Source organism: Saimiri boliviensis, chromosome 2, assembly GCF_048565385.1.
Source record: "Saimiri boliviensis isolate mSaiBol1 chromosome 2, mSaiBol1.pri, whole genome shotgun sequence".
Classification (NCBI taxonomy): domain Eukaryota; kingdom Metazoa; phylum Chordata; class Mammalia; order Primates; family Cebidae; genus Saimiri; species Saimiri boliviensis.
This window is the reverse complement of record NC_133450.1, coordinates 89,626,088-89,640,440: the sequence shown is the minus strand read 5'-3', so window position 1 is coordinate 89,640,440 and position 14,353 is coordinate 89,626,088. Positions and strand designations below refer to the sequence as shown.

Genomic DNA, 14,353 nt, shown 5'->3' with positions numbered 1-14,353 from the left:
GTCCGCATCAGTTGCTAGAATTTAAGGAAACAAAGATAGATTTCTGTGGGAGACAGAAATAAATAAGGATTATTCTATTTTGCAGCAGAAATATATTTTTAAGAAAATGTATGTTTGAGTTATACATCAACTCTTATTTCAGAAGTATTTGAACTTTTACATTCTGTAAAAGTTGATGGTCCATTTTTTGAATGAATGTAATCCCATGTTTAATATCAATGAAATAAAATCTTTAAAAACATTAGAGGCTCTTTTGATAATGAAATTTCATATAATCCTGAGAAGAATAAAGTGACATAAAAATGGAAAATTATGCTTGAATTTAAGTAGACAGTTATGAAATGTTTTTGCTGGTTTTAAAAAGCAGCTTTATTGAATATAACTGCATCTATTTAAAGTTTACGATTTGATAAATGTCACCTTAGCTATATAGCTGTGAAACCATCATCACAGTCAAGATAATGAACACGTTATCTCCAAAAGTGACCTTGTTCCCCTTTGTATTCCTTTCTTTTCTTCTGGAAATTCTCTTCTTCCAGTCCCTGGACAACATTGGTCTGCATTTTGATGTTATATATATATATGCTAGAATTTTCTAGAATTTTACGTAAATAGAATCATAGGCCTTTAACTTTTTTGTTTGACATTTTAAATTCAGCATAATTAATTTGAGATTCATTTATGTTATATGTATCAGTATTTCATTGATACCCTTATAAGGTGGATATTAAACCAACTTTTCATTGCTGGATTAAGCTCGCTTGGTAATGGTGAACATCCTAATCCAAAGACCCCAAATTTGAAATTCTCCAATATTTGACACTTTTTGAGATCCAACATAATGTCACATGTGGAAAATTCAGCACATAGGTTCTTAACACAAGCTTTGTTTCTTGCACAAAATTATTAAAAATTTTATATAAAATTACCTTCAGACTCTGTATAAGTTATGAATGAAACATGAGTCAATTTCGTGTTTAGACTTGGGTCCTATCTGTAGTATATATCATTATGTAATACAAATATTCCAAAATCTGGAAAAATCCAAAATCTGAAACACTTCTTACCCCATTTCTGATCAGAGATACTCAACCCGTATGTATTAATCTTTTAAAATATTTTTGGACTTGTTTTGCCAAAAATTGGTTACACAGTTTTATATTTGTGTTAATGAGGGATATTGGTTTGTGCTTTTCTTGTTTTGATATCAGGATAATGTTGACCTCATACATTGTGTTTTCTGGAAGATGATGTGTAGAACTGGCATTATTTCTTCCTAAAATGTTAGATAGAATTCTCCAGTAAAGCCATGTGGTCTTGGAGTTTTCTATTTGAGAGGTATTTAACTACAAATTCATGTTTTTTCATAGATACAGAGCTAGATTTGAATGATCTGTGTGTTTCAAATGTTTTGAGTTATTGTTTGTATGTTTTAAGGAATTTCTCCATCTTAGTTGTTTAATGTATTGGCATAAAATCGTTCATAATGCTTTCCTCTTACCTATGTAATACACAAAGAATCTGTAGTGGTGTTATTTCTCTTAGTCCTGATGTTAGTAATTTGTGCCTTTTCTCTTTTTCTCTTGATCACTCTGATGAGAGGTTTATCAATTTTGCTGATCTTCTGAGATACCCAGCTATTGGTTTCCATTTTCTTTTTTCTTTTGATTCTTTTTTTCCCCCTGATTTCCACTCTAATATTTATTATTTCTTTCTTTTGCTTATTCTATATTTTATTTGCTTTCCAGTCTTAGTTTTTTAAGGTGGAAGCCGAGGTCATTGATTTGAGACCTTAGTTTTTTTTCCAATATGGGCATTTAGTGCTTTATGTTTCCCTCTCTATAGTGCTTTACTGTACATACCCCAGTATGGCATCTAGCAGTTAGGCATCTGTCAGCTTGAGCTGTTCACAGCTTAGTCAGGAAGCCAAAGGTAAACAAGAACCAAAAAGAGCTTTATGACCAGCATATGGCTGCCATAAAGCTATTGAGACAAATAAACCTGGGGCAATTACATTGAGTAGGAAACAGAATAGAAGCATCTGCCAAAAAGTAAGCAACTGATGAAAACACAATGGTGATTCAGCAGTGAGTAAAACAGATGTCCTCATGGAGCTAACGTTTTAATCAGAGCAGACATGAAATAAACAACTATAAATGTGATTTGTTCAGTGCTGCCAACTGCTATATATAAAAAGAAAGAAAGCAAGGCAATGGGATAGAGAGATGATGGGGTAAATACTCTTTGATGTTTATAATATGAGATCTTTGATACTAGGAAAAGTAGTGTTTTAGTTTTAAAAGGTAGAGAATTGTGTTTGGAAAGATTTTGATAAAAATTAGTTAAGTTAAAGAGGTTTGGTTACTTAAGAGGGATATGTTGAAATGATCTGGAAACTTAGCTAACATAGAATTTCCCATTTCTTTTTTTTTTTTTTTTATTTCTCTAAAACTTTATTTCAAAGTTATTCACCTCACCATTAATAAGGTGTATAATTAATGCTCTGTGCCAGTGTTAGCGGGCCTGCCCATTGCTGGCAATGGACTTTGAGAAAACCCATTTCCTGGCACCCAAAAGTTAAATTACTCTTTTCAAAACATACCAATCTCCCCAACACTTGCAAAAGTATTGCATGCACCATTTCCCCACCATTCTTTAAATCAGAATTTATATTATTAATCTACATCAGTGAATGTTAAAATGAATTCATTTAAACAAATTATGCCTGTGCAAATCAAAATACTACTAGTTCACATTAGACAAAAGTATCTTACAAACACTACATTACATATTACCTTGCAATTGGAAACATTACTTTTCGTATTTGTGTATGTTTATTTTAGATAACTGAAATTTCACAGAATTTAACAGCAAATAAAGTTTTAAAAATTTAGTTCTGTACCTTAGCTCCAGCTATCTCTGTTTTACAATCCGTAAGGCTAATGTCATAGTTCATCACCAAAAATTTACACAAAACTGTTTAACCAGTCTTGTTATCCATCCTGTGTGATAGTTTTTGTTTGTTGTTGTTGTTGTTTTTTTAAGGTAAAAGTCCTACTTTCAGTCCTTGAAGTGGAATTCCTCTAGTCAGACTACAAAACTTGGGTTGTACCTTCTTATTTTCATTGAACAGATACAAAAACAAACAAGCAAACAAACAAACAAACAAAAAAACCTGTGTCACACCATTAATTTAGGTTGTCAGTCTATATGTTGAATTTATAAAACTGAAGCATCAGAAGTAACCTAATAATGCCCTGCCCCTATTCTTCCCCTCCATTTAAAATTTTTAAAAAGGCAACAAGAAAAATGTTTCATTTATTCTTTAAAATAAGGTGCAAAGGGGGATTACAACAAACTTCCTCATCCACACCTCCAAGTACATCTCACTGTTTAGCATTTCTTGACAGTGTTGTAAAGGAGGTATTTGATGTAATTAGATTAAAACACGTTCAAACTTTTGACATGTTTTAATCTAATTACATTAGTGCAGTTCTTTCCTTCGTCTGTAATACTGAGATGCTGACTTAAAACCTTACCACTGAATTGTACTTTTAGATTTAAAGTATCAGGAGGACTTCCTTTGATGCATGTTAGAATTTCTGACCAGAAGATGAAAGATGTGCTATGTTTGATAAACAGTATACCTTTGCCACAGAAATCATCAGACCAGTCTCCAGAGAGACAGGTAAAGAGATAAAATAAATTTTGTAAACCTATTTTTACCATCGTTTTAGAGTAGTGGTGAAAAGTCTGTTTCAGCACAGGGTTTATAAGTGAAAGGACCAAAAGTATAAAAATAAAAGTAAAATATCTTTTCAGATTTATAAAATGGGTTTTAAATAAAGCTAGAGGGGAAAAAAACAAACAAAAATCTTCATTAGAAGCTTGCAAATGAAACAATTGGTATAAAATTTCCCTATATGTTAAGACTTAAAAGTTGTAGGTCACTTTAATTGGAATTGATCTTTATTCAGTAGAAATGTTGAATTTCTACTTTGAAATGAAATTTGATAAAGCCAGCTAATGGTGAGACCATGTGCCAGGGACCTCTAAAAAGATGTACTTTAATATTGTAATAGACAGAATGTAAATGATATGCAGCATTAATAGATTAACTTACCAGAGCTACGCTTAGTTTTGTACTTGTAAATGGGTGGTAGACTTAATAATTTGTAATTCTAGTTAACTATTAGTTGATTGCACAATATGTCTTATTGGAAGATTTGTATATTGTGTTATATTGTGTGTATGTGTCTTTTCATATCTCTTTATCCTCTATTACTTTTAAGTCTTTCTCTCATTTATGTCATTTATTCCTGCTAAATCATTCTTTTTAAGAAAACTTTTTGTATTCTTCGCTAGATATCCTCAATTCCTGTTATTTCAGGCGGGACAAAAGGTCTGCTTGGTACTTCACTGTTGTTAGATGCTGTGGAATCAGGTAAGGAGAGTAAAATACTCTTTCTCTGCTAAATTAAGCCTGTACATTGTTACACAGTGATAACGTTTTTAGAAAATAAGGGCATTCAGAAAGTGCTATAGTAATTTACTGGTTTTAGTTCTAGTTGTGCTACATTAGTGTGACTTTGAGTCTTTTCTCTTCTTTAAGCCTAAGTTTCTGTCTTCATTGGATAAATGAAGGAATTTTCTTTTTTTTGTAGTTGACAATGCTTAAGATTCGAAATAAGTGACTTTTTTTGGCCCCAATCTCTACATGAACTTTTTCTCTAGCTCAGACCTAATTGATCTGTTTTAATTTGGAACTAGAATGTAAGCCTTATCAGGAGAGGACTATGTCTATCCTGGTCATTCTGGTATCCTTAGTGGCTGGCACAGCCTGATACATGGTAGATAATGCCCAATAAATATTTTGTTTAATATTGAATGAATGAACTAAAGTGGAAAACAGAATCATTGAAGAAAAGAACATAGTGCTATTTAATTTAACTAAATTAAATTTATTTATTTATTTATTTATTTTTGGAGATGGGAGTCTTGCTCTTGTCACCCACGCTGGAGTGCAGTGGCCAATCATGGCTCACTGTAAACTCTGCCTCCTGGGTTCAAGCAGTTCTCTTGCATCAGCCTCCTGAGTAGCTGGGATTACAGGCACCTGCCACCATGCCTGGCTAATTTTTTTTTTTTTTTTTTTTTTTTGTATTTTTAGTAGGGACAGGGTTTCACCATGTTGTCCGGGCTGGTCTCAAACTCCTGACGTTATGATCTGCTCACCTTAGCCTCCCAAAGTGTTGAGATTACAGGTGTGAGCCGTCATGCCTGACCTTGATTTTTAATGATTGTTACATGTCAGGTTGAGTCACTTGGTGGAAGTTTAAAAAAGGCAACTATTCTGATGATAAATATGAAGATTATATCTAATAAATGAATTCCCTTTTTGGAGACTTAGATTTGAGTGTTTTATGCAGTTTTCAGCATACATTGTCTCAGATCAAATAATTGTCTTTTTCCTTTAGAGTCCGATGATGAGTATTTTGATGCTGAAGAGGGAGAACCACAGACTGGTAAAAGTATGAAAGGATCAGAACTTAAAAAAGCTGCAGAGGTCCCAAATGAGGAGCTCATTAATCTTCTACTGAAGTTTGAAATTAAAGAAGTATGTGCTTTTTTGTCTATAAGTAGATATGTTCTGGTTGTCACTATCTTTTAAGCTATCCTCAAGCTAGACCCAGATGTCAAGTATATTAAAAATGTGGTACTCTGTCTTTCCTGCTGCCCAGCACACATGAACATACACACTCACACACATTCACTCTCTCACACACAAAGATTTTTTAAAATAAAATGCTTTTTAAAAAACTGATGTATGAGAAGAGATCCAAGATGGCCAAATAGGAACAGCTCTGGATCACAGTTTCCAGTGAAAACACAGAGGGTGAGTAATCACCACATTTCCAAACGAATTTTTACTGCCCACAGACCAGGAAATTCCCTGGTGGAAAAGTGCCACGAGTTGCCAGCATGGCTGTTTCAGCTGGTGCAGCGGGTCTCCGCACAGAAACTCATACAATTCCTAGCGCTGTTTCAACTGGCAACTGGAACACCTGAGAGACAGAGTCCCTGTTCAACTGAAAAAAAGGGGGCTGAAACAGGGAGACAGGTGATCTGGCTCAGCCGGTCCCACCCCCACAAAGACCAGCAATCTGAAACACTCTGGATTGAGAGTTTCATAGCAAGCACAGCTGGACCCAGGATGGTCCAGCTCTGTGGAGGGTAGGGCGTCCTCCATTGCTGAGGCAGTCCACCACTACCAAGGCAGCCTGCCATTACTGAGGCAGTCCACCATTACCGAGGCAGTCCACCACTATTGAGGCAATCTGCTATTACTGAGGCAGTCCACCATTACCGAGGCGGTCTACCATTACCAAGGCAGTTCGCCATTACAGAGACAGTCTGCCATTACTGAGGCAGTTCTAACTATACCCCTTTAAACAAAACTGCAAGGAAGTGCAGTCAGCAGCTGGGCAGAGCCCATGGCAACTCAGCAATGACTCTGCTGGCAGACTGTGACTAGGCCACCTCCTTGCTGGGCAGGGCAACCCTGAAAAAAACAGCAGCATGACAGGAACATATAAATAAAGCCCCACCTTCCCGGGACAGAGCACCTGGAAAAAAAGGCAATTATGAGTTCTGCTGCAACAGACTTAAACATACCTGCCCAGCAGCTCTGAATGGAACAACAGAGCTCACAGCTCAGCACTTGAGCTCCTATAAGGGGCAGACTGTCTCCTCAAGCAGCTCCCCAACCCCTGTATATCCAGAGTCACCTCATAAAGGAGAGCTAAGGCTGACAGCTGGTGGGTATCCTTCTGGGACAAAGATAGCAGAAGACACTGGCAGCAACCCTTACCTGCAGCCACTGCAGGTTATCCCCAGGCAAGTAGGTTCTGGAGTGGACTTCCAGCAGTCCTACAGTAGAGGGGCCTGACAGAAGGAAAACTGAGAAACAGAAGTAACTTCATCATCAACAAACAGGACATCCACTCAGAGACCCCATCTGAAAGTCAACAACTGCAAAGACCGCAGGTAGATAAATCCACAAACATGGGAAGAAACCAGCGCAAAGAGAATGAAAACACCCAAACCCAGAATGCTTCTCCTCCTCCAAGGGATCACAACTCCTCACCAGCAAAGGAACAGGGCTGGATGGAGAACAAGGCTGATGAATTGACAGAAAAAGTGTTCAGAAGGTGGGTAAAAAGAAACTTCTCTGAGCTAAAAGAACATGTTCTAACCCAATGCATAGAAACCAGGAACTTTGAAAAAAGGTTTGATGAAATGCTAACGAGAATAAACAGCTTAGAGAGGAATACAAATGAATTGATGGAGCTGAAAAACGCAACAAGAGAACTTTGTGAGGCATGTGCAAGTTTCAATAGCCGAAGCAACCAGACAGAAGAAAGGATATCAGAGATTGAAGATAAATTCAATGAAATAAAACAAAAAGGCAAGATTAGAGAAAAAAGGGTAAAAGAAATGAACAAAGCCTCAAAGAAATATGGGATTATGTGAAAAGAACTAATCTACATTTGATAGGTATACCTGAATGTGATGGAGAGAATGAGTCCAAACTGGAAAACAGTCTTCAGGATATTATCCAGGAGAACTTCCCCAACCTAGCAAGGCCGGCCAATATTCAAGTCCAGGAAATACAGAGAATACCACAAAGGTATTCCTCAAAAAGAGCAACCCCCAGGGCACATAATCGTCAGATCCTCCAGGGATGAAATGAAGGAAACCATGCTAAGGGCAGCCAGAGAGAAAGGTTGGGTTATCCATAAAGGGAAGCCTATCAGACTCACAGCAGATCTCTCAGCAGAAACCCTACAAGCCAGAAGAGAGTGGGGACCAATATTCAGCATCCTTAAAGAAAAGAACTTTGAACCTAGAATTTCATATCCAGCCAAACTAAGCTTCATAAGCGAAGGAGAAATAAAATCCTTTAGGAACAAGCAATTGCTCAGAGATTTCATCACCACCAGGCCTGCTTTACAAGAGCTCCTGAAAGAACCACTAAACATAGAAAGGAACAACCAGTACCAGGCACTGCAAAAACATACCAAATTGTAAAAAGCATTGAAACAATGAAGAAACTGCATTAACTAATGGGCAAAACAGCCAGTTAACATCAAAATGGCAGGATCAAATTTATACAAAACAATATTAACCTTAAATGTAAATGGGCTAAATGGTCCAATCAAAAGACATAGACTGGCAAACTGGATAAAAAGTCAAAACCCATCGGTGTGCTACATCCAAGAAAGAAACCCATCTCACATGTAAGGATACACATAGGCTCAAAACATAAGGATGGAGGAAGATTTATCAAGCAAATGGAGTGTAAAAAAAAAGCAGGAGTTGCAATCCTAGTCTCAGATAAAATAGATTTTAAACCAACAAAGATCAAAAGAGACAAAGAAGGGCATTACATAATGGTAAAAGGATCAATGCAACAAGAAGAGCTAACGATCCTAAATATATACGCACCCAATACAGGTGCACCCAGATATATAAAGCAAGTTCTTAATGACCTACAAAGAGACTTAGACTCCCACACAATAATACTGGGAGACATTAACACTCCACTGTCAATATTAGACGGATCAACGAGACAGAAAATTAACAAGGATATCCAGGACTTGAACTCAGACCTGGACCAAGCAAACCTAATAGACATTTACAGAACTCTCCATCCCAAATCCACAGAATATACATTCTTATCAGCACCACATCGCACCTACTCTAAAATTGACCACATAATGGGAAGTAAATCACTCCTCCGCAAAGGCAAAAGAAAGGAAATCATAAACAGTGTCTCAGATCACAGTGCAATCAAATTAAAAATCATAATTCAGAAACTAACTCAGAACCACACAACTTCATGGAAAGTGAACAACTGGTCCTTGAATGTTGACTGGACTAACAGTGAAATGAAGGCAGAAATAAAGGTGTTCTGGAAACCAACAAGAACGAAGACAAAGCATACCAGAATCTCTGGGACACATTTAAAGCAGTGTCTAGAGGAAGATGTATAGCAATAAATGTCCACATGCGAAGCAAGGAAAGATCTAAAATCAACATGCTGTCATCAAAATTGAAAGAGCTAAAGGAGCAAGATTAAAAAAACTCAAAAGCTAGCTGAAGACAAGAAATAACTAAGATCAGAGCAGAACTGAAGGAGATAGAGACACAAAAAACCCTTCAAAAAATCAATAAATCGAGGGGCTGGGTTTTTGAGATCAACAATATAGACTGACCACTAGCCAGATTGATAGAAAAGAGAGAAGAATCGAATAGATGCAATAAAAAAAAATGAGAAAGGGGATATTACCACAGATTCCACAGAAATACAAACAACCATCAGAGATTATTATAAACAACTCTATGTACATAAGCTAGTAAGCCTGGAAGAAATTGATACATTCCTGGACACTTGCATCCTCCCAAGCCTAAACCAGGAAGAAGTCGAAACCCTCAATAGACCAATAATAAGGGCTGAAGATGAGGTAGCAATTTATAGCATACCAACAAAAAAAGCCCAGGTCTAGTTGGGTTTACAGCAGAATTCTACCAGACATACAAAGAGGAGCTGGTATCACTCCTGAAACTATTCCAAACAATTCAAAAAGAGAGAATCCTTCCCAAATCATTTTATGAGACCAACATCATCCTGATGCCAAAATTCAGCAGAGACTCAGCAAGAAAAGAAAACTTAAGGCCAATATCCACGATGAACATAGATGCAAAAACCTTCAATAAAATACTAGCGAACCAATTGGAACAGCGCATCAAAAGGCTTATCCATCGCGATCAAGTAGGCTTTATTCCGGGGATGCAAGGCTGGTTCAACATATACAAGTCTATGAACGTAATTCACCACATAAACAGAACCAAAGACAAAACCCACATGATTATCTCAATAGATGCAGAGAAGGCCTTCGACAAAATTCAACAGCCCTTTATGCTAAAAATTCTGAATAAACTAGGTATTGATGGAACGTATCTCAAAATAATAAAAGCTATTTACAGCAAGCCCACAGCCAATATCATACTGAATGGGCAAAAACTGGAGGCATTCCTTTTGAAATCTGGCACTAGACAAGGATGCCCTCTCTCACCATTCCTCTTCAATATAGTGTTGGAAGTTCTAGCCAGAGCAATCAGGCAAGAAAAAGAAATAAAGGGTATTCAGTTAGGAAAGAAGGAAGTCAAATTGTCTCTATTTGCAGATGGCATGATTATATATTTAGAGGCCCCTTTGTCTCAGCCCCAAATCTCCTGAAATTGATAAGTAACTTCAGCAAAGTCTTAGGATACAAAATCAATGTGTAAAAATCAGAAACATTACTATACACCAATAACAGACAGAGAGCCAAATCAAGAATGAACTGCCATTCACAATTGCTACAAAGAGAATAAAATACCTAGGAATGCAACTAACAAAGGACGTGAAGGACCTCTTCAAGGAGAACTATAAACCACTGCTCAAGGAAATCAGAGGGGACACGAACAGATGGAGAAACATTCCATGCTCATGGGTAGGAAGAATCAATATCATGAAAATGGCCATACTGCCCAAAGTAATTTACAAATTCAATGCTACCCCATCAAACTACCAATGACCTTCTTCACAGAACTGGAAAAAACACCTTGAACTTCATATGGAACCAAAAGAGAGCCCACATAGCCAAGTCGGTTCTAAGCAAAAAGAACAAAGTAGGAGGCATCACACTACAGGACTTCAAACTATACTACAAGTCTACAGTAATCAAAACAGCATGGTACTGGTACCAAAACAGAGATCTAGACCAATGGAACAGAACAGAGGCCTAGGAGGCAACGCCACACATCTACAACCACCTGATCTTTGACAAACCTGACAAAAACAAGCAATGCGGAAAGGATTCCCTATTTAATAAATGGTGCTGGAAAAAATGGCTAGCCATGTATAGAAAGCAGAAACTGGACCCCTTCCTGACACTTTACACTAAAATTAGCTCCAGATGTATTAAAGACTTAAACATAAGAACTAACACCATAAAAACCCTAGAAGAAAACCTAGGCAAAACCATTCAGGACATAGGCATAGGCAAGGACTTCATGACCAAAACACCAAAAGCACAACAAAAGCCAAAATAGACAAATGGTATCTAATTAAACTCCAGAGCTTCGGTATTGCAAAAGAAAGAATCATTAGAGTGAACTGACAACCAACAGAATGGGAAAAAATGTTTGCAATCTACCCATCTGACAAAAGACTTATATCCAGAATCTACAAAGAACTAAAACAGATTTATAAGAAAAAAACAAACCAATTCAAAGGTGGTCAAAGGATATGAACAGACACTTCCAAAAGAAGATATGTATGAGGCCAACAAACATATGAAAAAATGCTCATCATCACTGGTCATTAGAGAAATGCAAATCAAAACCACATTGAGATACTATCTCACACCAGTTAGAATGGCGATCATTAAGGAATCTGGAGACAACAGATGCTGGATAGGATGTGGAGAAATAGAAACACTTTTGCACTGTTGGTGGGAATGTAAATTAGTTCAACCATTGTGGAAGACAGTGTGACGATTTTTCAAGGACCTAGAAATAGAAATTCCATTTGACCCAGCAATCCCATTACTGGGTATATATCCAAAGGATTATAAATTGTTCTATTATAAGGACGCATGCACACAAATGTTCACTGCAGCACTGTTTACAATAGCAAAGACCTGGAACCAACCCAAATGCCCATCGATGATAGACTGCACAGGGAAAGTGTGGCACATATACACCATGGAACACTAGCCATAAAAAACGTCCTTTGTAGGAACATGGATGAACCTGGAAACCATCATTCTCAGCAAACCGACACAAGAACAGAAAATCAAACACTGCATGTTCTCACTCATAGGTGGGTGCTGAACAATGAGAACACATGGACACAGGGAGGGGAGCATCATACACTTAGGTCTGTTGGTGGGGAGTTTAGGGGAGAGACAGCGGCGGGTAGGGAGTTGAGGAGAAATGCCAGGTGTAGATGATGGGGATGAAGGCAGCAAACCAGTTTGCCCTGCAACAATCCTGCATGTTCTTCACATGTATCCTAGAACCTAAAATGCAATTAAAAAATATATATATACAAAGAAAAAAAAAACTGATCTAAGAATGATCTGTGACATATCTAAATTATTCTGGAAGAGCTTCGACTTTTTTTTTTTTTTTTTTTTTTTGGGAGATAGACTCTCGCTCTTGTTGCCCATAGTGGAGTGCAGTGGCATGATCTCTGCTCACTGCAATCTCCACCTCCTGGGTTCAAGCAGTTCTCCTGCTTCAAGCTTAGACTTTTAATTAGGATTTACTTTTCTGCAGAAAATTTTTATGACATGCCTACTTTAATTTTTTAAACTTTTAACTTTTAAGCTAAGTAATATTGCTCATTGTCATGTTTATGGTTTGAAAAAATGTGAACAACCTAAATTTTCAACATATGTTTACAGCCTTTAAAAGTCATGTGGTAAAAGGAGACATGGAGAAATGTTTACAATACATCAGTATTTGGGGAAAGAAAAAGATTATAATACCAAGGATATTACGATTCCATTTAAAGTTATATTTATTTGTTTTCTTTGATAAATGACAGACAGTGTTCATCTCTGGGTGGTGGGATTACAGGTTTTTATATTTGCCTGCTTGCTTTTCCATGTATTCCAGATTTCTATAAAAAAATTTGTCTTACACACACAAAAAGGATAGAAAATGGAGGTACCTGTTCCTTATTGACTGTTTCATATCTCAAAGTGACAGCATGTCCTAAAATACAATGTCAGAAATACTGCATTTTAGCTGTGTGTACAAACCTAAGTGTTACTGATACTTGTTTAGAGAAAGGTTTGTTCTTTTCCATTAGCCACCTTCAACTTCTCTCTTTCTTTCATACTCCATCCAAAATATAATTAAATACCATGACGCAAACTTCAAAATGCATTCAAATGATTGCTTCTCCTTTCTGCTGCTAATGTGCTGTCCAAGGCACCATAATCTTGCCTGGATTATATTTCAGTAGCCTCTTAACTGTCTTTGCTTCCATCAGGTACTCTGTTCTGTCAGTTGCCAGAGTGATCCTTTAAAAGTGAATGTCAGGCTGGGTGCAGTGGGTCATGCCTATAATCGTAGCACTTTGGGAGCTGAGGTGGGTGGATCATCTGAGGTCAGGAGTTCAAGACCAGTGTGGCCAACATGGTGAAACCACGTCTCTACTAAAAATACAAAATTTGCCATTTGTGGTGGTGGGCACCTGTAATCCCATCTATTCAGGTGTCTGAGGCAGGAGATTCGCTTAAACCTGGGAGGTGGAGGTTGTAGTGATCCGACATTGCACTATTGCACTCCAGCCTGGGTGACAGAGCAAGACGTAGTCTCAAAAATAAAATAAAATAGAATAAAAAAAAGTGAATGTCAGATCATGTTGCTACTCTGCTCCATATCCTCCACTGACTTCATGTCTCACTAAGGGTAAATGATAAGTCCTTCCCATGGCAGACAAGGCCTTACATGTAACACTTCATATGACTGGCCATTGCTCACTCTGCTTCAGCCATATTCTATTTATCCTTTCAATAAGTATTGATCCTGTGCCATTATTACCAGGCATTATTTATATAATGGAAAATAGCAGTGAATAAAGTTCTTGCCCCCTGGAGCTTGTACCTGTCTTATGTTTTTCCTTCTATATACCAAAGCACATTCCTTGTGCTTGCTGTTTCCTTTGCCTGGAACACTCTTTTTCTACATGGCTTGGTTTTTTTTAACTTAAGGTATTTGTTTGATTGTCATCCCATTGGAAAGATCTGACCACCCAAGACAAGATAGCAACCTTCACTTTCTCCAGCTTTCCCTAGAATATCAACTTCTTGATGATAAAGAATGTCTTAATTTGTTTTATGTTATTGTGACAGAATACCTCAGCCTCCCAAGAGGCTGGGATTACAGTCATATGCCACCACACCCAGCTGATGTTTTATAGTCTTTGTAGAGTTGGGGTTTCACCATGTTGCCCAGCCTGGTCTTGAACTCTCAGGCTCAAGTGATCCACTTTTCCTTGGCCTCCCAAACTGCTGGCCTTATAGGTGTGAGCCACCACACCTGGCCTCTTCTTAAGTATTTTTAAAGTTTTATCTCAGTGTGTAATTATAACATCTGCTAACAATATTATATTTTGCCTTTTTTCAGTATTATTCTGGTTATTATTGCTGTGTATCAAGTTAAATAGCTTAAAATAACTTTTATTTTCCTTACAGGTTTGTGGATTAGGAATTCTGGAAGGGTCAAACTG

The 14,353-nt window shown here is 37.2% G+C and overlaps 1 protein-coding gene across 10 annotated transcripts in view; it reads left to right on the top strand.

Moving 5' to 3' along the window:
- VPS13C (vacuolar protein sorting 13 homolog C) overlaps positions 1–14,353 on the top strand; it is a 194,741-nt gene that overhangs the window by 66,494 nt on the left and 113,894 nt on the right. For all 10 annotated transcript variants that reach the window (XM_074393857.1, XM_039468891.2, XM_074393856.1 and 7 more), the window contains 3 exons: positions 3,559–3,688; positions 4,366–4,444; positions 5,478–5,617. In XM_074393857.1, the coding sequence (XP_074249958.1) occupies positions 3,559–3,688; positions 4,366–4,444; positions 5,478–5,617 (349 nt within the window). The remainder of the gene's footprint in view (positions 1–3,558; positions 3,689–4,365; positions 4,445–5,477; positions 5,618–14,353) is intronic.